We start from the raw sequence: 27,397 nt of genomic DNA, 5'->3' as shown, positions 1-27,397 counted from the left end.
CCAAATAAAAGTTGGAAATACCTGAGATGAATTGGAAAGCAATTATGAAGTAGTCTCTTTGCAAAGGAGTTTTCAGTCTGATACTTGGCTACATTGGATTATGCAGTCTCTCTTTTCTGTCAGTGCAAATAAGATCATAACTCACATGTGCATGAAAGCAAATGAGTGATCTAGATCTAAAAATGCACATTGCCTAACTTTGATTTATATTGAAGACAGACACAGAAATTATTAATTCCAGCATCCTGGGAATTACATGTAAGTATTAACAAAATTAGGCAAATTAGGCCTCAGCCTCTGAGTCCACCAAGGTATCCGTGCAGTCGTCTTGTTTGATCCTGAGATAATGTTAGAATCAGGCACCATACTGAAGTTAAGCAATTTGTAGATGGGGGATAATGACTTTGGAAATTACTAGCACTGTATTATTTGTGAGATTGAATATTTATCAACCAACTTCAGGTCCCCAGAAAAATGCTTGCATTTGTGCACAGTGTGGTTATTCTTCCTTTAGAATAACTATTATTATAAGGATTGAGAGTAACGATATTATTCTTCTAGAATAAGTAGTGGATCCAATACATTTTTTAAATTAGAGAAAAGATGCATTAGGCTGTACCTGCCTGGGATATGTGGGGCAAGAGAGAGTCCTGATCAAATCTGTGAATTTACTGTTTAGCTTTGGCTGTCACAGTAAAACGCCATCAACCTGCATAGAAAGCACTTACTGAGGAGCACTTGAATTATTGCTAAAGTATCAGTGCTGCTGCTTAGTCCAAAGATAGTAAATGGATAAAAGCATTAGAAGTTTACAACTGGGTTTGGTAGGATTTGACATTTCCTTCTTATTGCTGACGTTCATTGCCTGGGGAGAGATTTAGAAGGAGTGAAAAAAATGAACTTCTGATGAAATTTGAAGGCTTATAAAAATAGGATAGCATTAACTCAATCTTTTTTCTGTTGATGCTAAAGAAAAGAAGTGAAGTTTGTGAATCTGGGTAACTTGTGAAAGTCTTACTTTAGAACAAGGGACAGCATTTCCTCTGTTTCTCAGTGCAAGGTTGAATGTTGCTCTTTGGGGGTTTTTTGCCTATCTTGAAATTGGATCTGGGCTCAGGAAAACTCAGAGGTGGCCATCCGTGCCCCAGGCTGGGCTGGCTTCCCCACCTCTCTAATGGTGGAGGAGCATCATTACTGGCCCTTAAACCCTTATTGATCACAAGGGAGGTGACCTACCTTTTGTCAATCTGTAACACCTTGTAGCAGAAAAACAGCCCTTTCAGGACGTTGCTCATAAAAAGATTTTAAGCAGCAATGTCTGATCTGATGAGGTACATCCATTTCTCTCCACATTGCTCTGAACTTTTCCATTTTGGAGCAAGTTACTGCTCTCTCACTGATTCTTTGTGGGCTGAATGAGTTGGAAGTATGGCTGTAATTTAAAGTAATCACAGCTGTCAATGCATATGCCAGTTTCTGTTCTAACAGATCTTCCAGATCTGTTACATATATAAATTGTCGGATTTTAAGTTTAAACGTATTCATAGGCTGGGAAGAACTTGGGCTGTAATTTATTTCTTAGGAAATATACTGATGGGAGTGCCTCCAAAATGAAGGTAGAAGCCTCATCTCTGAATGTTTGCTCTGTTCTGTAAAGAAATCAGAACATTTTATGTTGAGAGGTGGTTGAAATAGCATGTTTGTGCTCAAGGATTAAACCAGGGTGCTTATGACATAGTATGTAATGAAGAAATTGAAGCTGAGTCTCTAGGTACATCACGCTGAGTAAGAGGCTTGTTCTACATGGAACTGTCATATTAAATTCTTGTCGTGATTGCAGACCCCTTTGATTCCTAAATCTTTTGGAGGAGACTAATCTGAAATCAAAGGGAAGTTGCTTGGGGTTTGCATGCCAGAAGTGGTCACATTTGAAAAAGTTCAGTGAACCTGCAGAGGGAGGTTGAAATTGGTTGCTTCACTACAAAGCTTACAGCTAACATACCTGCTGATTTGCTTTTCGCTTTGATTCTTCAGGCTCTGCTTTCTTGCTACCTTCTGAGTTGGTTTCATAATGCATACATCTAAAGGATGAGCATGTCCTGATTTCAGTCTGTTTAGGTTAAAAAAACCAAGTAAATCAGTCTACACTGGTAAAACAGATACGAGCATTAACACAGGGGCATGGCAAAACTGCATTTTTCTCTTCTGCTTCGTCCTTTGTGCAGTTATTCCCCTCTGTAAAGGTGTATATCACACTTTACTCTCCTGATTTACCAACATTTTACCTCCCTTTGTACCAAGGTAAATGGAGATAATTCCTTTCAAGTTCTTCTAAGTAGATACTGAGGGCTCTTGCCTTGATCCCTGTAAGATGACTCTGCTCCTTTGAAACCACTGGAGCGCTGCCAGGAATCCAGCCTGTTATCCCTGCTGAATGTCAGCTGCTTTCTCTATTTTGATACTGGCATTTTGGGATGATTTGACCAATAATATCGTGCAACATTAAGTGCAAATGGGAATATTATTTCTGCCCTTCTGTATCCCCCTTAAGCCTCGTGTAGGCTGTGGGAACCTGGGGATGTGCTTTTTGGTCCAGTTATACGAAAATGCCCTGGGTAGCCATGGCCCATATATAACCATATAGATGGCCCTGCATTAAAGCTGATCTGTTGTTACTTTATATTTACAGTGTTCTGTCTCCTGTGGAAGGGGCCAAAAGCACCGCAGTGTGTACTGTTTGTCAAAGGAAGGGAGGCATATAGAAGAAGACTATTGCAAGCACCTTGCTAAGCCCAGCATGCAAAAGAAATGCAGAGGGGGCAGATGTCCGAAGTGGAAAGCAGGAGATTGGGGACAGGTGAGACACATTGTATACCCTTGTGCACCCTTGGATATTCTTCCTCCGTCAAATTGGTTGGAAGCTGCTTTTCCCATCACTTCTGTCATCTGGAGTTTTTTAAGGGTGAAAAGTTTTGGGTGAGATCCTTAGATGGTATAAAACAGTGTAGCTTCTTGGACAGCAGTGATTTGTACCAGCTGAAAACACAGCAACTTGCTTTTAGTGTCTATCTGAAAGTCAATTCCTTGTTGTTTATTTTGTTTCTGCTAGTAGAGGCATTAGTAGATAATATTAAAGAGAATCTACTACTTATTTGTGGTTTTAATATCATTATTATTTAAAATGTCACATCCCAAGCAAAACCTTCCTTAGTTCTGAGAAATCTGAAACTAATTTTATTATTGGCTTCCTGGGAAAGCTTAACGTAGAATCAGAGCTCTTCATTAAAAATGCTTTTCTCTGCCTTTTGTTTCTTAACAAGCTCATTGCTTGATTTTGCTTCGTTAAAAAGTCAGACACTGATGCATAGAGCAGAGGCTGCTGGAAATGTGAAAGTGCTTGGAGTTATTAAGCATTTTGTTTGCTGAAAGCATACCTCAAATCCTTGTTTTCCTGAAAAATAATGTCTTTGTCATCACCTCGAATCTGCTGCATCACATTTTTCTCTCTGAGCCTCCCTTTTCCCCTCTACCTCATTAGTGTGCTAATCAGCAGTTATTGAAAATCCTAGACTAAATGAACTGTTAACTTGTGAAACATCATGTTCTCTTGAGGTCTGTCTTTCAAATTAAGGTACAAAACACCCGTTCTCACTGCATGCAAGTTCCCTGAAAGATAAACCATTAACATTGCTACAGGCACACATGCAAATGCTAGGACTAGGACAGCATAACGTTGTTTAATGTCGACTATTAAAAAAGACAATAAAGCCACTGATGTTCTGTAATTGTTTTCAGACTTGTACTTTTTCTTAATGCTTACCTTTGAATTCATAGGATAGGAGTACTTGCCATTATGTGTGTCAAGGGCTAAGTGTGGAGGTTCAGTTACTGAGGTCTGGGTCCTTTACTCCAGGTATGCCTGGGAGCACTCAGGTAGCTGTGCATAGCCCTGTGAAATGCTCCCATATTGGAAATCAAGTCAATATTATTACCTTTATTACCTGCAGGACTGAAACCTCAATTTTGTACAGGAAGCTAGATTGAAAAGGAGCCTGAGGCCATTAGATAGTCTCATCATATCCCATTTGCTCCTTATTTAAAGGGTTTTTTTTACACCTAATAACTGTAAACATAATAATGTAATGGTCTGTTGTTTGCATTAAAACACACTAATATTAGTTGATACAAGTATGTGTTTTAAAATTCCCAACATTCTACCGCCTGATCAGAGTTAATTTTATGTAAGTGGAGAAAGAAACCCAAGGTAATAGGAGGATGAGGTGATTTATGGCCTGAGGTAATCTCTTGTGACTAGGCAATTAAGGAATATTTGTATGCTAGTGATAAGAACAGGCAGTGCATTTCCAGAGGTGGCTCCTCAGCCCAGGTCCCTGATGCTGGGTGTGCTCAGCCAGCCAGCCGGCATCTTGCTTGGGGAAAAATAAAGGGTTAGAAACACTCATTCTGCACGATCAAGCTGTGCTTTTGGAAGCTCTGACATGGCTTCCTTGTGTCCTGATCCTCACTCGTGCTGGCAGAGCTTCTTTTCCTGTGAGAGACGAAGAGTTGCAGCTGTCGCACGTTCAGGGCACTGGCCATGGCCATGTGAGAGCATAGGGCTTGCACGGCTCTGCAGAAGATTTAATGCCTTAGAGCCAAGGTGGATTTAGGTGCAGAACTTCTCATTAAGGCTATAGAACAGGCAGGGGGTTTGGCACTCTGAATACACAGAAGATTGATCAGGGTCGAAATGGGCACCGTAACTCCGTGTCACATTCCCCATCACCAGTGCCACTGTTGAAAAGAGGAGCTGTGATCAGTTTGCTCTTCGATCCTATCAAGAAAAAGCTTTCTGAAGGTCTAATTACCTCAGAAAGATAATCCCAAAGCTGAGCTGCTGTGAGCTGGCTGCCATCCATCCTGGGTAAACCAGTGAAAGTCTGTGTAAGAAATAAGGCAGGGTTTTCCCATAAGAGTGCATCTTTTTTGTCACCACATATGCACAGGACCTCATATACCTTAAAGGTTTTTGGGGGGGTTTATTCTTTTTCATTTTGGAAAACAAATGATTCAAAAATCAGAATTAAAAAATACAGAAATGGTTAAATTGAATCCCCGCTGGCAGCTGTGCTTCGCTTCCAGTTTTTTTCTCTCTGGATGTTTTGTATTCAGAGGCTGGATAATTCTTTTCTAGATTGTTATGAATCCACTTCCCTGCAGCAAAGCATTTTTAATATATCTGTAATATCAGAAAGCAAGCAAAAAAGGCTTTTTCTCCAAGTTTTAAATGTGCTTGTATCCGCACTGAAATGTCAGATTTAATACATTTGCATCTCCTAAGTGGTATCAATTATGGCCATTTACCTTTCACTTAGCAAAAATACCAACATTTATTCTGCTGTGTGGTATTTACATATTGCAGCTACAGCCTGAAATCCAGGCTGGTCTGAAAACAGGTAGAGCATCAGGTAGAACTTCCCTATAGCTGTGTTGGCACTTGGCAGTTTGGTGATTGACTTTCTCAGTGGGGAAAGGAGCATTCCTGGGGAAACATATGGACGTTGTTGAAAGGACTAACAGGCTGCCTGACTCATGGCATCCTGTAGGAGAATATATATAGGTATAGCAAAAGCTGTCTGCCCCAGACTGAGTATCTTCTGGCAGTGTCAACCAGCTGTATTTCCCCAAGGTAGACACAGGTTGGCTGTTCTGGATTAAAACAGACAGGATGAAAATGATGTTAGAAACCTTGTTTTCTTGCCTCTGTAATAGAGTGGAATGGTGTGATTTTTGAAGCTAGCCATAAATGCAGTGAAAGACTTCACTCCCCCACTGCAAATCCTTGCACACATTTGATCAGGGTGCAGCATTTATTCTCAGGGGCTTACACAGGGGCCAAGTTTCACCTAGGAACACAGTGAAATGAGTCTGTGGCTTTACCTGGTGTCGTGCTTTGCCCAGCACAGATAGGGACCAACCTCTGTCTCCCCAGACCCGCTCTGTGTCACCCACTGCATCACTAGCGCTCCTTTATCATAACATACCCGGGCATGTGCCTTTTAGGTGACTGATAAATGCAAACCAAAAGGCATTTTGGAGCATGGTATGCATCCTGGTGTACATGTTTCTCCAAGTTTGTGGCCATTATTCAGTTTAATTGTTCCCTGTGGAATGCATAGGACAAACACAGTGCTGTTAATCACAGGGCAGCAGTGCAGCATATGGGAAGCATTTGCATCACCAGTGACAGAAATCTCACTGCTACTTTCAAAAGTTACACAAAAAAAAAGTCCCTTCCACCATCTAACAAATATCTGGAGCCAGGCAGATATTCACAGTCAGCTTTTCTTTGGTCTTCTTGGCTTTATGGGGCATTTGGATAGTAAAGCAAACAGAGAATTACAGAGGAATACTCTGCAGAAGAGAAAATTGCTTCCCCATTAGGCACTGCTTAATTCCTTGCCTTAAGAAGTCTCACTTCTGTGGGTATTGCAATAACGGGCTGTAAACTTGTTTTCTTAGCTCCTGATGTATTAATAAGATTACTTATATTAATGGTTAATTCAGCAGATGGCTAACTGTAATAGCTGTGTTGTAAATACATACCTTTGATTTTTACATGCTTTCTTCTATAAATGCAAATTCTCTTTATTCCAAATCTGTACAGTATACTTCAAGATCTAGCCAGGAAGAACCCATACCAAAGGGACATTAAGTACTGCTAAACATATCACAGTGTGCAGCCACAACACTAAGAAATGTTGCATGAAACTAAAACCAAGCTGTTAAAAGCATTTTGGTGAAGATGATAATCTGAAGATGTCTGAGAAACAGAGGAATTCGGGCTCTTTTTGCTGTGCCTAGAAGTGGGGAGGAATGTGCCCACGGTGTAATGAAGTAAATGTGAAATGCAGTTCATTAAAAAAAGGCATTTATTTTCACAAACTAACAGGCTTGTGTGCGTGGGCATGTTTAGACGCACGCTGAAAGAAACCCCAGCTTGTATCATACCTTTACCTTTCCACTGCTACACTCTTTCTTCTATATAATCCAAGTTTGCTTTTCATTAAAGTCCACTCCAGTTGTGGCATTTGGTATATTTTGAGCTATTACCTTCTTGAGCTGAGTGCCTGTAAAGTAATAGGCAGAGCCTGTCTCTGGCATGTTGTGGTTTAAGTTTAGCAGTGCGGCTATCTATCTCCAGAGGTTTTTTGCAACAGAAATCCTGGCCGGGAAATCCTGATCCCACTGAAGCCCACTGCAAAAATTCCTGCTGGCTTGAGCGGAGCAGGGGTTTCTGTCTGCAGAAAAGCCTCCCCTGGAAGTTTAAATGCTGGCTTTAGCGCGTTGCTATCACAGCCGCTGAGTTCAAAGCAGAGGGCGAACCCATAGAATTTACCGTGACGGCTGCGACCACCACTCACCTTTTGTCCCTTCCTCCAGTGCTCGGTGTCCTGTGGCCGAGGCGTCCAGCGCCGCGCCGTGCACTGTCACAGCGGCACCCCGAAGGCAGCCGAGGAGGCAGAGTGTGACCCGTCCAGCCGTCCCCCTCCGCAGCAGGACTGCCACCTCCCCGAGTGCCCCACGCACAGCTGGGCAGCCGGCGAATGGCAAGCGGTAAGCGGGGTCCCCCCTCTTCCCTTCCCTGGGGTCACGTCACTTGTGCTCTCATGTGTGCGGTGCAGGATGGTGCTGGAGATGGGGAGTTGCTGAGGCTGGAGATCGGTGCTGGAGGGATGGGGGTTTGGGGTTGCAATCTGGGCTTGCCAAAAGATACAGCAGAGGAAACACTCGCATGTGCTGGCTGGAAGGGGGAGCTGAGAAATACCTCGATAGGGTTAATATATGGCTTTGTGCTGCCCTGTCTTTGGCTGGGACCTATGCAAATGGTGAGCAGGTTTTGGGTAGGGCAGATTTGGGTCTGTTCCTGGAGGCTGAGCCCTGCTGTACTGCTCCAGCAGTCAGCCCTGTGCCTCTGGGTTTGAAGGACTGGTAATTCCCACTTTCCTGCCCCCTTCCCCCAGCTCCTTCTGCCTTCTCTTTGCTTTCACTGAGCTCCTGGTCCATGCTTTTTGTCAAGCTATAAGCAGAGCTCAGATGCAGTGTCCCACAGGAGATGGTGCCCACTGTGGTAGGCTTTGAGTATACAACAGATTTTGGCAGAGAGAGCAAAGATCATGCACCAAAATGATGACTTTTGTTCTGGCTTAATTCAGTTTTCAGTCATCCCTGCCCCAGTCCTCGTCCATCCCTGTCGTATTGTCCCAGGCTCTTCCCAGGCACTGCCAGCCTTGGAAAAGGGAAAGGTGATGGAGCTGCCAGCTCTGGGGAGCTGACTCCTGTGTCACACACCTGCAAAGGGGCCACCACTCCTGTGAAGAGGATGTTCTCATCACATAGGGAGGAGGGAATTGCACATCATGGGCCCTCCATGGGGATGCAGGGGATGGAGGGGTCCAGCATTCACTGGCAGTCAGGCTGCTTTTATATTGCTCCTGCATGGCCCAGGGAGGTCTTGAATGAAATTGGCTGAGGTTCCTTTGCCTGCTGAGACACTGTAAAGAGGCCATGGTGTAAATGCAAAACGGGGCCTCATGCTCTGGTAGCAGAAGATAGAGAAGTGTTGCTGGCTTCCTGCTCAAAGCCTTGGTGTTCACAGGCACTTGAAAGCCTGCCCTTGTTGTGTCGCTAAGGAAAAAAGAAACAAAAGAAGGGGGAAGATAGGAAAAGCAAATTTACTGATAAGAGAAAAAGCATCTCACATATACAGAGACTATGCAGTTTCTCTGCTGCGGCAAGGAAAGGTTCAAGGTGAGGTCAGCACCTGCTTTTCTCTCATCCTTCCTCCTTCATGAGCTATTTCTTGGCTCCTCATTGTGCCGAGCACCCCAGACTGCAAGCACTTGGGTGTGTGACATTGTCTAATGTCCCCTAATATACCAGGCACCTTGGCCTGGTAGGAACAGTGTAAATAAGTTTAGCTTGCAACATGGTCTGGTGTGAGGTGTCCCTGTCCATGGCAGGGGGTTGAAACTGGATGATCTTAAGGTCCTTTCCAATCCAAACCATTCTGTGATTCTATGATTCAGAGCTGAGCTGATGGCTCAGTGGTAAGCAACAGAAACATCCCAGCCTGGAAAAGAAACGTAGGAGCAGCCCAGGGGGCTCGAGCAAATTCCTTGCAATGAACTTTTGCTTTTACAGAACCCGTTAAATTTCCTCAGCTAATAAATTTACAGGCAGCAAAGTAGGTCAGCAAACAGCATGCAGTTGCAATCCTTATCCAATGGTGTAATTAGCTCTGAAAAGCCGTGACTCCTACCCCGTCATTTTGCTTCTTCACTTTACTTTTACAGCTTCTCAAACCAGTGGCAAGAGGCCTCTGCCTGCCTCTACCGCACCAAGCCCTTGGTGAGAGGTGGATGCTGATGTTTTCCTCAGTTTCCCAGCACTGGGAAAAACTTTACTGTGTTACAGAGGTTTGGTTTTTTTCCCCTGGGGAGCTTTGCTAGGGGAAAGCTGGGCTGGAAGTTTCCTCACCCATAAATAACCATTAATAGAGACATGCAGGAGATCCCAAATGTGAGCTCTGCCCTTTGGCTGACTCCAAGCAGTTCTGAGCACTTCTTATTTTGTTCTGATGTACCTGGTGAAAGAAGGTAATAGCAGCTTCTCCTCAGCCATAAGTAGGGGCTACACATTATTTATAGTGAGGAGGCAGAGACTGCGTTAGTATCTCTGAGCAGGGAACAGCAATGACCCCTAATTGATATGAAAGGCAGGATGTAAAATAACACCCCAGCGCTGTCTTATTCTTGATTTCTTATCTTTAAAGGGAAACTGTAAAGATGGGGTTTTGTGTTGTTCCCTTTTGTTGTTATTTTTAGAAAAAAAGGTTGGTCTTGCCAATGAAAGGAATAGGGAACTTACTGGAAACCGTTTATTGCTCTGTTGGTGCATCACCATTAATTAGCTGTCCTCAATGCCCACATCAGGGAGAAGAAACTCAATAGAAAGGGCCTTGTTAGTGTCAAAGTAAAACTCAGACCATGGTCACAAAGAAAAAGGGAATATTGGGGAGAGAAAGGGGTTTTTTTAATATGAACCTCTCTGGAAGCTGCAGTGCAGTGCTTGAATCTTTGACATTTGCCTTTTGGGGGAAAACCCTTGTCTGACTGGGATTGAAGAGTTACCCAAGGCATGTCTGGAGTGTTCGTGGCCTGGGGTTTCATTTCATCTCTGTGTCAGATTTTGATTTAAAATAAAATGCCAAAGAATGCTTTTGCAAAGCTATGCCTTTGGGGTTTTTAATTACTATTATTACTCTTCCAAAACAGTTGCAGAAGTGTTTGAAATTGTTCTTAATTTGAACTGCCAGGAAAACAATTCAGAGTATGGGAAATGAGGCAAAAGAGACGAATATTGTCAAATGCCTGAGCTGTTTTTCAGCCCTTGCTATCAATAGCTTTTATACCCTGGCTCCTTTGTTTTGTGAGAGATTTAGATCAGTCATGAACATGAGATTTCATACAAAATCTATCACCATATTAAAAGGAAAAATAGCCTTTTCATGCTAGCTGAACTGTCCACTTCCTACATGAATAATGTTTTATAACCTTGGGGTGGCTGATTGGAAACTCTGCAGTGCTTCTCTTTGATTTATTTTATGATGGCCTCGCTGTCTTTGAGCCATATTTAATATCTCAATGGGATTAATTTAATTGCCAGTTATACCTAAAAATACAAATAATCAAACTTTAATTTACTGATGATGATAAAATGCACAGAGGCTAGCTCAAGTTTATTTGGCCATGCAACCATTATTTGCAGAGAAACCCAAAGCAGGCTGGTGTGTGCTTGAAGCTGTCAATCTCTCATCAGCAACTAATGATTTTAAACAAGGACGGGCTTTTGATACGATAACTCTTCAAAGACAGTGTCAAAAGATGCGTTGATGGCATAGAGGTTGTTCATCCTTTTAAAATTAAGCCTGATCCAATGTACTTTGTAAATTTAGGCTTAATTATACATTAAGGGGAGGACACAAAATCAGTCTTGTGTCTTCCTAATCCTTACAAGGTGCCTCCTTTGAATGTGAGCAGCAGAGGGCTGGAACGATTCACCCTTTGCTGAGGACCATGTGCTGGGCTGGTGTATCCCAAACCAGAGGCAAGGCAGGCTCTGAGCATCCCATGGCACCACTCTCACTGCATTGGAGAGTCCCTTGCTGGGAAGGAGCAGGAAGGTTTGGGGTTCATGCTGCCCCTGAAAGGGAAGCTACGTGATGATGGAGCATAATGATTCCTTATTCACATGCATAAACCCCTTCCAGATTTTTCTTATATAACAGGGAGATATCAGAGAAGGGCAAATACAGCACAGCTTGTTTGCTGTCTGGGGAAATCAAACTCCTCCAGTCCCCATAGGATCACTGTGTTTCGGCACAGACCTGGGAGGAGCTTCCACTCCAAGGACTTTTATAGCAAGAGAGTAAATAAGGTCGAAAGCACACGAAGCCCTTGGGGTCTTCTGGCAGACTACAGATTTTGCAGTGTTGACTGTTGCCTGAGAGCTCCTAAGTTATTCCTTCAGAAGAGATGCTGCTTTGTGGGGCTGCCTCTTCTTCACTGTCGCCCTCCGCTTTGCTCAGTTACTAAATATTTACAGCCAAGGTTGCTGTGACATTCCTGGTTTGCTGCTCCTGCTATGGATTGATCTGATTTTTCAAAGTCTTGGTTCTGACAGCTAATTATGGAAAGTGAAGGCCTGACAGTGCCTGTGCTTTGCAATTAGCTGAACCCACTAAGATCTTGCTAATTGTGGGCCAGTCAGGAAAGCAGGAGTCACTCTGGGGAGGCTGGAAATGATGTTTGGAGGGTGAGACTCTAACTAAATTAAACTGGGACAGTCCTAGGTGACTTCAAGTGGTGTTTCTGTACAAATAGGGATGGTCTGATTGAATGTTTTATCCTTTTCCTTAGGGGAAGACATTTCCTGAGTGTTACATAAAATGATTATTTTCATGCATGTTTCTCGTTGTTAATCCAGTTAGTTGAAAGTGTTAGAAGTCTATTTCAGGATATAACTCTAAGAAAATAGGGCTTTATCCAGACAGCTGCTCAAACACTGGTTTAGTTTGTTTTATGTGTGTTTTCTGTAAGATGCTCTCCAAGCACAGACCCATTCCCAGAAGCATAGCTTTTTCCAACATGGGCAGAGAAAGAACTAAGTCCTTAAAGTCTCCAGAAGCCCCCAGGGAGCAGTTGTGCTCAGTTAGCATGGGTTGCTCTTAATATTGCTCAGTACAGTGTTGAAAAGAGAATAAACCCATAGGGCTGCCTCTGCTGCAGCAGCTGCAGAGGTGTGCCCCGTGCCATAGCAGGACAGAATGCTGCTGCTCGCCCACTGGCAGGAACAGGGGAAGGGAACCCCCCACACCAGCCACACCAGCCACAGCCAAGGGCGTATGTTGGAAGGGAAATGACTGGGTTGTCATTCTCCAAGCAGCTGTATTTACTAAGGCTGAAATAGAATCACAGAATGGTTTCTGTTGAAAGGGACCTTAAAGCTCACTCAGTTCCAACCTCCTGCCACGGGCAGGGACACCTTCCACTAGAGCAGGTTGCTCCAAGCCCCTGTGTCCAACCTGGCCTTGAACACAGCCAGGGATGGGGCAACCACAGTTTCTCTGGGCACCCTGTGCCAGCGCCTCAGCACCCTCACAGAGAAGAACTTCCTAATGTCTAATATCTTCCTAATATTTATGTATCCCCTCTTTCAGTTTAAAGCTGTTTTCCCTTGTACTATCAAATGCTGAGGATTGGCCCCTTTCTCCCTTGCCGCATCTCCTGGCCTGGCATGCCCATCCCTGCATCTCTTGGTCCCATCACTGGACTCCACATCTGCCCCATCCCAATACTTGCTACCTCAGTTTCTCTTCTCTCCCTGCATTTGGAATTTGCTCCAGAGGATGGGAGCAGCCTGTCATTGGACGCTTCCTCAATGCCCAGCATCAAATTTGGCCTTGGGTGATACCAATGGAAGATGCCAACATGGGGCGGGCGCAAAGCCATCTACTCACTCAGGCTGCCAGAAGGGCTTACTCTGGATGTGGATTGATTTGCTAAAGTCCCTGATGTGTTGCATGAGCTGTTGTTTGTTGCAAACAGTGTATGAAGACATGTGGGGAAGCGTCCCGGTACCGCAAGGTGTTCTGTGTGGATGAGAACAAGCAACCGCAGAACAGTGGCTACTGCGATGCCAGCAAACGCCCTCCCGAGATCAAGAGCTGCGGGCTGCCACCCTGCGAGTATGTCTGGATCACCGGAGAGTGGTCGGAGGTGAGTCCCCATCCCTCTCCCTCCATAGGGGATGTGCTGCTTCACACCAGGCCACGCTCTCCTCCGCTTGCCACCAGCCTCGCTGAGATATTACAGCCCAAATCAACAGTGGCAGGGCAGTGCTGTGTGGTGTAATTGTTATTTTGGGGGTTGTTTCAGTATGCAGTTTCCCTGCTGGAGACATAGGAGCAGGGCTGTGGGAGAAACCAGGATATTAAAGACTATAAATGCCAGCATGCTCAGCATCCTAGCTAATACCTAGAGGCAATTTTCTTCCAAAGCACATTGCCTCCAACAGGCACCCTCTGTGGGTTTCTGCTATTACATTTCATTTATTTGGTTTTATTCCCACCCCCTCCCAGTGAGCTCCATGAGCAAGGGTCTGGGTGAGCATCAAGGGGTAAAGGTGAGCCTGGATGTGACAGAAGGGACATCCTTCCTTGGTGTTGTCTCTGGCATGAGCAAAGGCAGCAGGTTCGCTCTCACTGCTGGGAGAGGGCTCGGCAAGGAAAGCAGATGAGTTTTCTTTGTGGCAGGCGCTGCATGCGGGAGGACCTGGGCTAATCTCAGCCTGTTTCCTTCTGCTGCGAGTGAAGGATTACTTTCCACATGGAGGAGCAGCAGAGGGAAATGACAAGGCAGCTGCTGACACAGCACTGATTAGAAAGAAAGAACAAGGAAAGGGAGAAAAAGAAAACAGGCTGGGGCTGAGGGGGAGGAGAGACAAACCACCCAAGATAGCGCAGGAGGGAGAAACGCAGAGATGAGAATTTATTGGAGAAGCCTGGTTTCCTGGGTGGTTTTCTAAGAGAAATATTAAGGTGCTAATATCAAGCCCTGGCTGCCCCTTGCCCAGACACCCACCACTCCCTCCCACCTCCTGTGAGCCCCCTCCTTCAGACCCATGAAGACACAAAGGTGGGCAAAGCCTCACAGAGCCAGAGCTCAGCTCTCCGCAGCACCCACTCAGCCTGTTGGTGAAGAGGATAGGAGCACTGTCTGCCCTCAAATTACAAGCAAAATCTTCACTTTTTGTCTAGTTACTGCCAAGTACCTGCTATTCAGGGTCAATCTTGACCATTTTCTTTCTCTGTGCATTCCATGGCAAAACCGAAACCAAAACAAAAAAGGGGAAAGAAAAAAAAAGAAAACCCAAATAACAGAACCACTTCTGAATTCCCAAGGATCTTGTGCACCTTTCTTTCCCCTTAGGGAGAGATTCCATGTGCCCAGGAGCCAACCTGGAGTAGGAAGTCCTGGAGAAGCTGTAGGGGTGACACAGGGAGGAACAGTGTTCTCAGTGTCAGGCACTGGTCCACTTGTAGCCACTCACAGTATTCATGGCTGGCTTAAATAGTTACTAATGATCCCTCAAGCTGTCAAGCCTGCTTTTCCTTGCCATTTTGGGCAGCCTTCCTAAAGCATGCAGTGCTAACAGGCAGTTCCTCTGCTCGCAGTGCTCCGTTACATGTGGGAAGGGATACAAGCAGCGCCTCGTGTCCTGCAGCGAGATTTACACCGGGAAGGACCACTATGAGTACGGGTACCAGAACACAGTCAACTGTCCCGGCACGCAGCCACCCAACATCCAGCCCTGCTACCTCGGGGAGTGCCCTGTCTCAGCATCCTGGCGTGTTGGCAACTGGGGAAGCGTGAGTTTGGCAAACTTCTTTTTATAACCGAAATCATTGGAACAAACTTGTTTTTCCTTACACTAGGAGACACGGTCTGAAAGTTTGGTGGGGAAATGCTCAAAAGCTGCATAAATGAATGCAATGCATACCCTCGTGTAGCAGCAGCCCTGGTGTGTGTAGGGCTCTGTGCTCCAGATTGAACCCCATCGTATGGAGGAGTCCCAGCAGCTACAAGTAGAATCATGATTTCAAGTTTGGATGTAGCCAAAACTGGTGGCAGTGTTGATGGTCATGCTGAATGCTTAGTCAGAAAGTGGGGTCTTTGCCAGAAAAGGAGTGTTTTGAAAGTGTGGTGCTAGAAGGATTGATGGATAACTGGCAACTAGGGTTGATCTTGTCCATGACTTGAGAACCACCTATAGGCCAAAATGCTGGTAATCTGAGCCTTAAAAGCATTTTACTTTCTTCCCCCTCCACATGACCTCCTCCTTATAAATGCTGGAACAGGGCAGGGGAAAGAACTTAGCCTTTCTGCTAAAGTTATTTGTGTTGAGCCTCTTTTGGAGGCCTGAACTGCAAGATCGGGTTTTAGTTAAGGTGATAACATTTCACTTCTTGGGCTCCTGACATCCTTTGAAATGTGGTGTTCCTCCCATAAATTTGATTTATTAACCCAGCTCAGGCATTTGTAGGAATTTGTCAAACCTTTACAAGGCAACAAGGGTCAAATCAAGCAAAACGTAGTGGAGATTGTCAAAGTAAATGACAGAGCCATTTGAAACCTAAGTTGCTCCTGCTCCATAGGAAGTTTCAGATCATCCCTGAAAGTCAAGGCAGAGGAGTTACAGCAAAGAGCTCAGCCTCAATTAATTGGTATTTTCCCCCAGAATTTCAGTGTAAAATGTCCAACTCATTAATACAAGTTCATTGCAAAGAGTATCTATGTCAGAAAGCGAGACCTTTCTCCTCACTTTGGGCTTCTGAGCACCCCAGTGACTACCACGTGCCATGACCCTTCTCATCTCTGATTTTCAAAGGGATTTAATGTAAAAGACCATCACCTTTGATGGACAAAGAGAGTCCTGCTCAGCTCCTTAGTTAAGTTTTATGGATCTGGACCTAATGAAGAATAAATGACAAGCTGTGAATACCATGAGCCATTGAAGACCTTCTCCTTCATGGTGTGCTCCTTTAGACTAATCATTTCTCAATAGACAAGCAGCATAATTTTCTTGGCGGCCCAGCTTGGTACCTGTAGAAAGAGCTGATTTTGAGTTCTCCAGTACTTGAAAGAATAAGCTGTGAAGGTGGAGCAAGATGCTCCCAACTCCCACAGCCCAAGCTTAGCAGCAGCCAACTCAGACAAGCTGCTGCTCCGTAGCTCCAGTAACTTGTGCAGTTTCAGCATAAAGATTGCCCTTGATTTGGGCTGTTTGAGGATGACAGATTTTTGCTGTTTGCACAGATTTTTCCAGAGGGTGAGGGGAGAGAGGGTTGGGAGGATGTGGGTTTTTTGGTGCAATATGGATAGAAAGTACCAACCCACATTGTGTTTGTTCTGAGGACCCTGTCAGTGACCTGCCCCTCTACTCTGCTCTTGTGAGACCTCACTTGGAGCATTGTGTGCAGTTCTGGTGTCCTCAACATAGAAAGGACATGGAACTGTTGGAACAAGTCCAGAGGAGGGCCACGAGGATGATCAGGGGAGTGGAGCACCTCCCGTGTGAAGACAGGCTGAGAAATTTTGGGTCTGTTCAGCCTGGAGAAGAGAAGGCTGCGTGGAGACCTCATAGCAGCCTTCCAGTATCTGAAGGGGGCCTACAAGGATGCTGGGGAGGGACTATTCATCAGGGACTGTAGTGACAGGGCAAGGGGTAACGGGTTCAAACTGAAACAGGGGAAGTTTAGATAGGATATAAGGAAGAAATTCTTTACTGAGAGGGTGGTGAGGCACTGGAATGGGTTGCCCAGGGAGGTTGTGAATGCTCCATCCTTGGCGGTGTTCAAGGCCAGGCTGGCTGAGGCCTTGGGTGGCATGGTTTAGTGTGCTCATGTCAGGGGGGTTTGTACTAGATGATCTTAAGGTCCTTTCCAACCCTAACTATTCTATGATTCTATGATCTATGATTCTATGACCCAAGCAATGTCTCCCAGCCACCAGGAGAGGATTTCTACCATTCAGGCCTTCTGGTGAACATTTCTCCCTTGTATGACCTTCCTAATGTGAAATATAAACAATTTCATGAGCACATGGCTGACATTAACCAAATCGCTCATCCAGTAAAGTGTGCAAGTGCTAAACAAAGTACAGTCATTTTCTTGAAACAATTAATGACGATAATAATGAAGTGATTAATAATCAAAAGGACTACTCATTTGATTAAAATTAAGTCTGGGTTTGAATACTTTGCAGGATCAGGGGCTTTGCTGCTGTCTCTTGGTACAAGGGAAACAGTTTGTGCCTGTACTTCTGAAGCCCATAAACCCTGGAGATAAAGCATGAATCTCTGTCTTGCAGTGCTCTGTCACCTGTGGAGTTGGAGTCATGCACCGCTCAGTGCAGTGCTTGACTAACGATGACCAGGTCAGCAGCTTGTGCCATGCGGATCTGAAACCTGAAGAGAGGAGGACATGCCACAATGTCCATGACTGTGAGTCTGCAGATTTGCCTTTCTTGTGGCTTCAACATGTTTTCCGCTCAAACTAGAGATATGCAGCGTTTCCAAGCACTGGGAGCCATCCAGCTAAGCCCTAAGGCACTTCAGGGAAACCTCTTATAAGATAAACAAGGTGTTTTGGTGCTTTGGATGCCACACAGTGTTACAAAACAAATGTTGATGTACAGTTGCTCAGTGACTACAAGTGTTTCTGTTTTGTTTCAGGTGAATTACCAAGGAGTTGCAAGGACATTAAAAATCTCAAAGGTGTCCTTGAAGATGGTGAATATTTCCTTCAAGTCAAAGGGAAAACATTAAAGGTGCATTTCAGCAACAGATTGATAGTTAATGCATTTCCCTAAGGTGCAAGAGGACCCTGTGTGTGCTTTTCACTTCTGCTCTTGGATTTTCTACCTTTGATTTTCTTGCCCATCCCTTTGCACAGGATGCTTGACGAAACTCTGGCTTCTCTTTCTCAGGTGTATTGCTCTGGGATGCAGACTGACAGCCCCAAGGAGTATGTGACCCTTGTAAATGGGGATGCAGAGAATTTTTCAGAAGTGTATGGATACAGGTAGGAAATCCCCTAATCCTGAGCTTCACAGTGGTTTTATTTTCCTTGGCAATATTTTCCGGTCATGAGTAGAAAGGGTTTTCTTTTGATTTAGATTGCATAACCCGACTGAATGTCCGTATAACGGGAGCAGACGAGAAGACTGCCAGTGTAGGAAAGATTACACAGCAGCTGGGTTTTCCACCTTCAGCAAAGTAAGGCTGGACCTGAACACTATGCAAATAATAAGTGAGTAAAAACAGGGCCTTGCCGTTAAAAACAATATGTTTATTTTACACAAATGTAGCTGTAACTAGAAGCAAGCAGTAGTACTGTAGTGAGCAGCATTCTTGAGCTCTCCTGTTAAACACTGCTTTGAAACTTGGTCACTTCTTTGCTGCTTTAAGCTTAGAGACTGCAAGTTGAGTACCTCAGAGATGCTCACACTAATTCTCCAGAATATGGAAAGACATTAAAACAGTTGCTGGTACATCTGCTGTGCAGAATGAATATTTGCATGTTCCTGGCAGGCCAGTGTATGGGGCTCTTTAAGGACTTCATTTCATTTGATCTCCTATTTTCAGATGGGACTCAAAAGGCTTAACCTCATTTAACACACATGTGTGTCAGGAGATCCCAGTGCAGGGGACTGCTCTGGGATCAGAATGCTGGTCCCTTTGGGCCAGGGTGGAGGAAGCTCTTGACAGAGCCGCATGATGGGGAAATAACTTGTGTGGAGAGTGATGGAGCTGAGGCCCTGGATTTGCAGGGGCAGAGGAGAATGTAGCTGTGCAGTATAAGTGATACCCTGTCTCTCTTATCATTCATGGGAGCTGGGAGCCTGCAGCATCCCACAGGGTCATGGTTTCAGTCCCACAGACTCCAGGGATACTATCAGTTTCCATCAAATGATTTAAAAGCACAACATATTGTTGGGGGTTCATTCAGCATCTAGCAGAGATGTTTTTCAGTGAATCAAAAATCCTTCCTTGTAAAATGACTCTTTATCTGATAAGGGTTTTTTTTTTATCACTTAATTTTCAAGCCGTGAGACCTCCCAGTCTATAAGTCTGTAAAAAGCTACTAATAGTCTGTAAAAGCTCCTAGGTAAAGAGCTCAAAAGAACCTCCCTTGGGAAATTTGATACCAGCTCCCTTTGAATTTCAAAAGGAGCTGGGCACCTACCTCTGTCAGGCAGGAGCTATCTCACATCCCAATCTAAATGAGTCTTGATTACTTCACATCCCTCCAGAGCAAAATACCCCAATTCCCTTTGAAACCCCGACCCCTGTGCTGAGGCAGCCAGGAGAGCACTGAGATAGTTGTTTGCCTTTGTTTAAAAGGGAGATTTAGGAGGTTCCATGGCTTTCTTGAAAGTGGGGAATTTTCTGATGGAGAAATAAACCCCAAGTCATGGGTTTGAGTTTTGTTCTTATTTATACCTAGGCCCTAAATCACCAATGTGCTTAAACTGAACCGTGAAGTTTGAGTGTTTAAGTGTCTTGTTGAAGTCAATGCTCACATCCTGGGAGTCACATGTGGGATGAATAGAGGGATTTAATATTAAAAATGAAAATGTGAAACTGGCTTCAGTGAATTTAAACTTTAGCAAAGAGCATATTTACACTTGTGTTGTCTCTTCCCCTGCGTCTTTCTTTCCATGTTATTCACCAACTATTCTCCACAGCAACTGATTTACAGTTTGCACGGACACATGATGGACGACCTGTTCCTTATGCCACTGCTGGGGACTGCTACAGTGCAGCCAAGTGCCCGCAGGTATTTCACAATCGCATTTCATAGCAATTGGTGACATTTGTTATGTTCAGGCCCTCTATTAATTACTGCTGATCACATTAGCCCAATCTCAGTGAGCGTCACATTCTCATCTTAGTGATTGGAAGCTTCATTTTGTCCATGAAGGAAGCACCTTCCATTTTTCATGAGGGAAAATGTCAGGTCATTATCAGGCCACTGTTGGGACTGGCTAAGGGACATTCCCCTGGGCCTCAGTCAACAGTAAAGGAGAAAAGGGTTTGGGTTGGAAGGGACCTTAAAGATCACCTAGCTCCAATGGCAGGGACACCTTCCACTAGACCAGGTTGCTCAATGCCCCATCCAACCTGGCTTTGAACATTTCCTGTGCATCAGGGCAAATCCAGCCTGTCCCAGCACCATGAGGTGCTGACCATAAAAGTATGGAGCTGGGCACAGGCTATGTTACCTCCTTGGAAGCTCTAGGCGGTGATGTAGGATCTTTATTCCAAGCCCAGTTGCTTGGAAAAAATATGCTTTCTTCAAAGTCTTTAGGAGACTGATTAACACTTTGCTATAGGTGGATTGCTCCCTGTCCCCAGCACAATTAGCTTTTGTGGAGCTGGAGGATAAGTGATGTGCTTGGGGTTGGAACTAGATGATCATAAGGTCCTGTCCAGCCCTAACTATTCTAGGATTCTATGTTTGGATAGTCCAGGCTATTAAGTGGACCATGTTTGCAAAGAGCATTAATCAAAGAGTCACTGAAACACACAGTAGAGGGCAAATCTCTCCATCTCCTTCCCTCCATACTTTCAGAGCTGACGCTTTTCTGCATAGCTCAGCAGCTTAGGGATTGACTTCTTACCTCAGGAAGGCTCATGAATGTTAATGTCCATCTACCTGACCCAGACAGTTTGATCCTCACAGAAAATCAGCATTCTCAAGGCAGCAAGTGCAAGGAGCAGAGCTAACAACCATCTGGTACCACGCTGAGTTGTGGGTCAGCCTGGGGATGTGTCCAAATGATCCCAAAACAGTCCCAAAACAGGCAAGGGCTGGGGTGTGCCATGGGGCTAAAGGGAAGGCCAGGGGGCTGTGTGTTGAATGAAGGCGTAGCCATTAGTTTTCCGTCATTCTGGGGATTTGGAGATGGGGTGGAATGAAGTGAAGGACACTTTTAAGAAATAAGCAATTGAAAGAGTTTTGATTTTACTGAAGTGCAGAGGGGGGAAGCCCAGTGGAAAATAAGGAAAACATGGACAAGTGTGCCCTCTCCAGTTGAGGAGGGAGCAGTGAGAGCGGCTGCAGCGCATCCGTGGGGTACCTTTCCCATCAGCTGTCGGAGCACGTCATGCTCCGCAGTTTGCCATGGAAAAGCCAAGAATGCCCTCAGCCGGCAAACCGCGAAAAAGCAGTGAAAACCCAAGATAAACCCCCTCCTTTCCTGCAGCCACCAAGAAGAAGGAAATCCCTAACCCGAGACATGCTGTGATTCAAACAAGATGTGCTAATCACTGTCAGAGCAATGGAAGACATTTAAAACATCGCTGGCAAGATCCTGTTGGAAAAGTGACACTATGGCAAGCCACGGGAGGCCAAAGCATGGTGTTTTGGGCTAACCAGGCTCATCTGCTTGCTTTTTAGGGTCGCTTCAGCATCGACCTGTACGGGACAGGCCTGTCCTTAACAGGAAGAGCAAAGTGGCTCTCACAAGGGAATTATGCGGTGTCAGAAATCCAGAAATCCCCAGTGAGTTGTAATTTTACCTATGGTTATACCTGTTCATAAGGCTTTTAATTGCCATGTTGTGTTTCATGGTAACATCTTCCAAGTAGACACTAACAAAAGAATAGCATCTGACATTAAATTGTTGCCTGTAATTGCATGGGGAGAGGGGGAGCTTGCGGGTTTAACTTGATGTGAGTTGTTGCAATTAATTAGCAAGCCTGCTTAACCATGAGTGCTGTGGGGTAGCCATATCCTTAATTAGTTGTCTGAGATGTCCAGCACAAAGTGTATATCACACGGCAGGCAGGACACATGTGGTCAGGGCTGCAGAGCAGGGGCTGACTTGCTGCAGAGGGTCTGTGTGCCAGGCAAGTGCCCTCAGTAGGAATTGTTCCCAAAAGGCTGCTAATAAAGTGAGGAAGACATGGGCTGTCCCACTGGGGTGGGTTTATCTGCTTGGGAGAGACTTGAGTCCTCACAGCTGCATCTCAGGGCACGGTCCCCTGCATCTACCTGTGGCTTTTCTAAGCTGCAGTCTCTGGGTAAGCCAGGCAGACCTTCAGGATCACCCCACACCCAAATCTGAACTTGTATGGCTTAATTTGCCTGCCTGTTAACACCCCCATCACTGTGTGCCTTCACAAACTGTTGCTTCTGCATCATGTTCTGAAACTGGAGAAACCCAGGATTGCTTTTTTGGCTGTTACTTCATATGAGTCATCCCAACTGCCCCTGTTAAAGCTCTCCAAACTTACGGATGTCACCGTAACCATTTCACAGAAAGCAATTTGCAAAATATCCTCTCCTGTACTGCTATCAGTATCCCTGGCTCCGGGGAGCCCCATGAGCCTCATCAGTGCTGGTGCTCTTAAAGGAGAATTAAATGCTACTGGTCCAACCACTTTGCAGCAAATCATCTTCCAGTGCAGGTAGGACCAGCGCAGACCTGGTAGCTTAGTTCTGGCAGGTGCTTTGCTATTCTCCTTTTCTGAAAGAAAATGCAGCCAACTTGGGGGTTGTGGAGAGCAGACACCACCACAGCTAACAGAATTAAAACAAACTTTAAAGAATAAGGGTCAAAGAGACAACTCTTACCTCCATCACCCACTGGCATCTGTCAAGTGCTGTTCCAAGGGTGTAATTGCCTGCAGGATCAGAAGACAGTCAGGCATCATGAGAAGAGATGATAGCAGCCTGCTGCAATCACGGATCAATAGTGTCAAGGGCAGGATGGAGCTCGTTTAAAAATAAACGCTTTGTGCAAGCTTGTCCTGCACTTAGGTCCAATTTTCTGGTAATTAAGGGCTGAGTTCCCCTCAAGGACTGTCTGTCCATCGTAACGACCAAGAGGAGAAAGACTTTGCAGAGGTGGGATGAGGAAGGTCAGATGGAGATGTTGATCTCCTGACTCAAGACCAGAGTTGCATCATCCTTGCTGAGCTCTCCTGGAGACTAAGCTAACCCCAGGACCACTCCACATTTTCCTTTGTCTTTTCTGGCCTCGGAAATGCAGAACTGAGGAGGGACAGCACCTTAGCAAGTGGCAGAGCCTCAGCCCATTGCTTTCCTTCTTGTCGCTGCAGCCACTCCAGACCTTTTCCTTCCAAATGGATGTTTCTTGGCATTGCCTGCAAATACCTTTCCTGTGCCCTTCACGTGCTCAGGCACAGCTGAGAAGCTGTTATTTTCTAGATGCGGTTTTGCATGAGCTGAGTTTTCCACTCATTACAGTTACTCACTGTGGGGCAGTTTGGAGAAAGCAGATACCCTTGAGATACCCCTCCAAATGGTCTTCTCTTTGGGCATCTTTCAATGTAATAAATCAAAACTACCCTTTCTTATTTGTGTTCACCATCTGACCTGGTAGCACTAAAGAGAATTACATTTGCATATATTTAAATATAACATTGATTTCACTGATTCAGACATAATTTGTTTTCCTTTCAAGGCATTTTCTATTAAAACCCCTGACTAGAATAACCCAGATCTAGCCCTTCCACAGCATGATGTTCCTGAGCCCTTACCTGAGATGTTATTTCTGATTTTGCCTGCAGGATGGTACCAAAGTAGTAGGAAAATGTGGCGGTTACTGTGGGAAGTGTACCCCATCATCTGGAACAGGCCTTGATGTTCAGGTGTTATAGCCATGGTAAGTTCCCTGCTGCTTCTGCATGAAGGGAAATCCTTCCCAAAACATCCTAAAGGAGCAGATACGGCTCTGGAAGATGATGGTCTGACTTTAATGTGCACCTTGTCTGTATTTTCTAGGTTGTCTGCAAGCGGAGATGAGACGAATGAAGGATAGCGATGCAATACCTCTGCCTTCCACTTTTTTATGTTTATGTATGTATATAGATCGCATATTCTTAATGTACAGGTTAATATTTATGTTTGGAATTATTTATTTTGATTTAATATTTTTGTACGTAAAATCATTATATTAAGGTTGCTTTTCCTATTTTTATTTTTTATTGTTAAATCCTGCAGTCAAACCACTGCATTTTGCGTACTCTACATTATATGTAGCATTATGACAAGTGATACTTTATTGTCACTGTATTCAGTTGTTTACTTTCAATCAGTAATTTTCCTTCAGTTATGGGCTGCTTTTGCCCTCTACGGTGCTACACAATCTGCATAGGGGTATTTTTGGCATTTCAATCTGTCTTTATGTTAAGGAAAATAGACAAGATGTGCTTAAATTTTATTTTTAGGGATTAGGCTGACAGCACTTGAGGAAAACATGACAATGAATACAGTGCTAGTTGCATTAGCAATCTTTATCTTTTAGGTATGTTTTGAATTTCACATGACCTCTGTGGCCAGTGCTAAAAGCACTGGTTTGGTGCTAACATGGTATTTATTAATGCTCTGTAGTTTTAGTTAATCCAGTGCCTTTATTGGTGAAAAAGGGAAGAAAGCAGAAAAATTGTCAGGTTCAAATAAATTGATCTTAAGGTCCTTGCCAACCCTAACTATTCTATGATTCTATGATTCTAAATTAAGATCTACCCCAGGTTTAGGAAAATTCCTGCAGATGGATCTTCAGCTCAAGCCCCTTTTTCATAGGGCTCTGAAGAGAACTTGCTTTTTAAAAAACATATCTTTGTCTCCTAATTGCATGTGCCACTGTGCTTCCTGCTCCATCTGGAAGCGGGGTATTAACTCATCCCAGACAGGCTGATCAGTCCATATGTTTCCCTGGGCTGTGTGCTGAGAAGTGATGGGGGTTCTTATGGACGTTGTCACAAAATCCTAAAGGGAAGCTGAAAGCACCCCTGCGGTGCTATCTCCCCTGAGGCCAGTGTGGACTGCAGGGGATGTGGGACAGCAAGCCACCCCTTTCTCTTGGCCAGGGGACTCTATTGCAGGCACCTGCAGCTTTTCCCCAGCTTCCTACTCATTCACAGACCATCTGCAAAGGGAAGCTTCAGCCTTATTTCAACAAGATCACTCTGTACTTACAGATAACTCTGCCCCCCCTTCAAAAACAAGCTGCTTTACGCCTACTTCTGTATTGCTTTGAATCTTCCTGGTAAGGCATCTGTGCTTCTTGCCTGTTTGCCATCCTATGTACAACCAGACCTTTAGTATTGGCTTTGTTATATATATATGTATATATATATATATATATAAATCGAGGAGCCATCTCCCATAGGCACCAGATGCGGCTGTGCAATAGTTCCTGCCTGTACATAGCCCACTGCTGATGGCACGCCGCCTTTGTGCAGAGCTTCGTAGCACATTGAACGGGGGTGATGTGACCAGATTATTTTTGTAGTCTATGACTATGTCCCTTATCTCTTTCTCCACGATTTTACTTAGCGATAGGAAGATGCTGCCCCTCTGCCTTCTCTGTCGGGGCAGCCAGGAGCACAAAGTACAAGGAAAGGAAGCTTTTCAGCACAAAATTGCCAGCAGTTTGGAAAAACGAAGATGCTTATCTGCTACTTCAGATAATTCTTTCAATTTTGGATGCAAACAGTTAACAAACGCAACCTCAGGATCTTGTGTGAGTCTTTCGTAGAGCTCCCCAAAGGATGTGTAATCAGTCTGTTACAAAACAGTTGGATAAATAGGGATAAACGATCTGATCCCTGAATTCATACCTCATGTGCACTGGGCTGTGTTCAGCCTTCAGAGTGAAACCTGTCAGCCAGGCTGACAGTCAGGGATCGACACATCCACGTCAGTTGGGAGACATCTCGCAGACAAGTAGGGCTGTGTTACAGTCCAGCAGCTACAGACCTGATGAAAGAAAAGCAGAAAAGGAAATGGGAAAGGGGAAAAGGGAAAGAGAAAGAGGCAAAAAGGGAAAGGGGAAAGGAGTAGTAGTGGAAAAGTGATTTGTTTTTAAATGATAATTGCTTATGTATAACTTCTGTAGGGGAAAAAGGAAAATTGCACTATGAACTTTAGAAAGAAACAGTGGTGCTTAGAAAGTACAGGTTTATATTTTCTCTAATGAAGTGAATGGCTATTTATAAAAAGAGGTATTATTTTGACCTGTACACATTCATTTCTACCATATAGTTTCATAGCAGCTATTAACAGAGCAAGTGAAACCTAAAAGAATATTAAATAAACTACAAGGGAAAAAAAATGATAGAGCACTGATCCTGTGGTTCATTAAAGGGCTTCATTAAATAGGAACAGACTTTGAGGACATTAGGCATTTCTTGTTCAAGAAACAACTCTGGGGGTTTTATATCAATGTCATTATTTTTCTACAAACTGAGGTATTTTTTGCAAGCACTTTCCTGTACAGTGTTTCTTTTCTTTCTGCTTATACTCAAACAAAATGACCCATAAGACCCATAAGACATGTCCGTATGGTCTTTGTGCATTTGCCATCGTATTTCAATACATGTGTGCTATTATAGAGGCAAAATACTTTGTACACAAGGGAATAATACATTGAATGGTAAACATTCCTTTCTGTGCTGGTGTTTATTTCTAAGCTTTGGGTTCCTTGTTTCATCGTCCCACACAAAAGGAATAAGGGAGGATAATAATGTTGTTTATATGGAGACGTACGTTGGGGTCTGTGGACCAGGGACCATCTTGGAGAATGGCCCCAGCCACCCACTTGTGTCCTGCCAGCTGGATAGACTGATGCTTCGCAATTTCTTCTACAAGAGGAGTGATCTGAGGTACAAAACATACACGAGCATATCTCAGAGGTGCCCTGTGCAGCTGGTGTCTGGCTGGTGCTGGCATCCATGCACCAGGGACATCCCTTTCCATGGGACAATAAGGGAGCCAAATGTTTCTGAAGGATGAGCTGGGATGCTAGACCTGGCCCACACTGCTGGCAGTGCTATTTAAAGAAATCTGCAAAAATAATCAACTTTTCTAAGTTGTTTTTTTTTAAAAAAAAAAAAGTATCAAATCTACAAGACAATTCGGGAAGAAGAAATTTGAGTTGAGAGAAAGCAAATGTGGGGACCAAATGTGGAGGGCAACCAAGTGACAAACTACAGCAGAGTCTTACATTGCTTCTGCCCCAGAGGCTGCAGGTGGGAGTGAAGAAGCTGCATTTTTATGTCCTCCCTTGTATGCTCCTCATGCTTTGCCTCAGAAAAGGCAGCAGATCTCTTATTGCTGGCAGCTCCAGCCTTTTTCAGCTTCCATGTTTTCAATCCAAAAGGAGAGAGGATACCTTTCTCATGCTGTCTGAAACAGTCAGATGCAGAAAACAGAACAGGTGGTATTTAAAAAGCTTGA

At 44.4% G+C, this 27,397-nt stretch overlaps 1 protein-coding gene across 1 annotated transcript in view; it reads left to right on the top strand.

The window, feature by feature from the left end:
• Positions 1 to 23,814, top strand: part of ADAMTS9 (ADAM metallopeptidase with thrombospondin type 1 motif 9) — a gene marked incomplete at both ends in the record, with an annotated part of 79,846 nt that extends 56,032 nt beyond the window's left edge. The window contains 11 exons of the mRNA XM_080625664.1: positions 2,690 to 2,857; positions 7,444 to 7,617; positions 13,170 to 13,340; positions 14,798 to 14,992; positions 17,493 to 17,625; positions 17,857 to 17,951; positions 18,111 to 18,205; positions 18,300 to 18,433; positions 19,872 to 19,963; positions 21,587 to 21,691; positions 23,725 to 23,814. Coding sequence (XP_080481790.1) covers positions 2,690 to 2,857; positions 7,444 to 7,617; positions 13,170 to 13,340; positions 14,798 to 14,992; positions 17,493 to 17,625; positions 17,857 to 17,951; positions 18,111 to 18,205; positions 18,300 to 18,433; positions 19,872 to 19,963; positions 21,587 to 21,691; positions 23,725 to 23,814 — 1,452 coding nt within the window. The remainder of the gene's footprint in view (positions 1 to 2,689; positions 2,858 to 7,443; positions 7,618 to 13,169; positions 13,341 to 14,797; positions 14,993 to 17,492; positions 17,626 to 17,856; positions 17,952 to 18,110; positions 18,206 to 18,299; positions 18,434 to 19,871; positions 19,964 to 21,586; positions 21,692 to 23,724) is intronic.
• Between the last annotated feature and the right edge of the window lie 3,583 nt (positions 23,815 to 27,397).

This window comes from Psittacula echo (genome assembly GCF_963264785.1).
Source record: "Psittacula echo genome assembly, chromosome: 9".
In the NCBI taxonomy this organism is placed as follows: Eukaryota; Metazoa; Chordata; class Aves; order Psittaciformes; family Psittacidae; genus Psittacula; species Psittacula echo.
The sequence above is the reverse complement of the archived record's forward strand: the minus strand, read 5'-3'. Positions and strand labels throughout refer to the sequence as shown.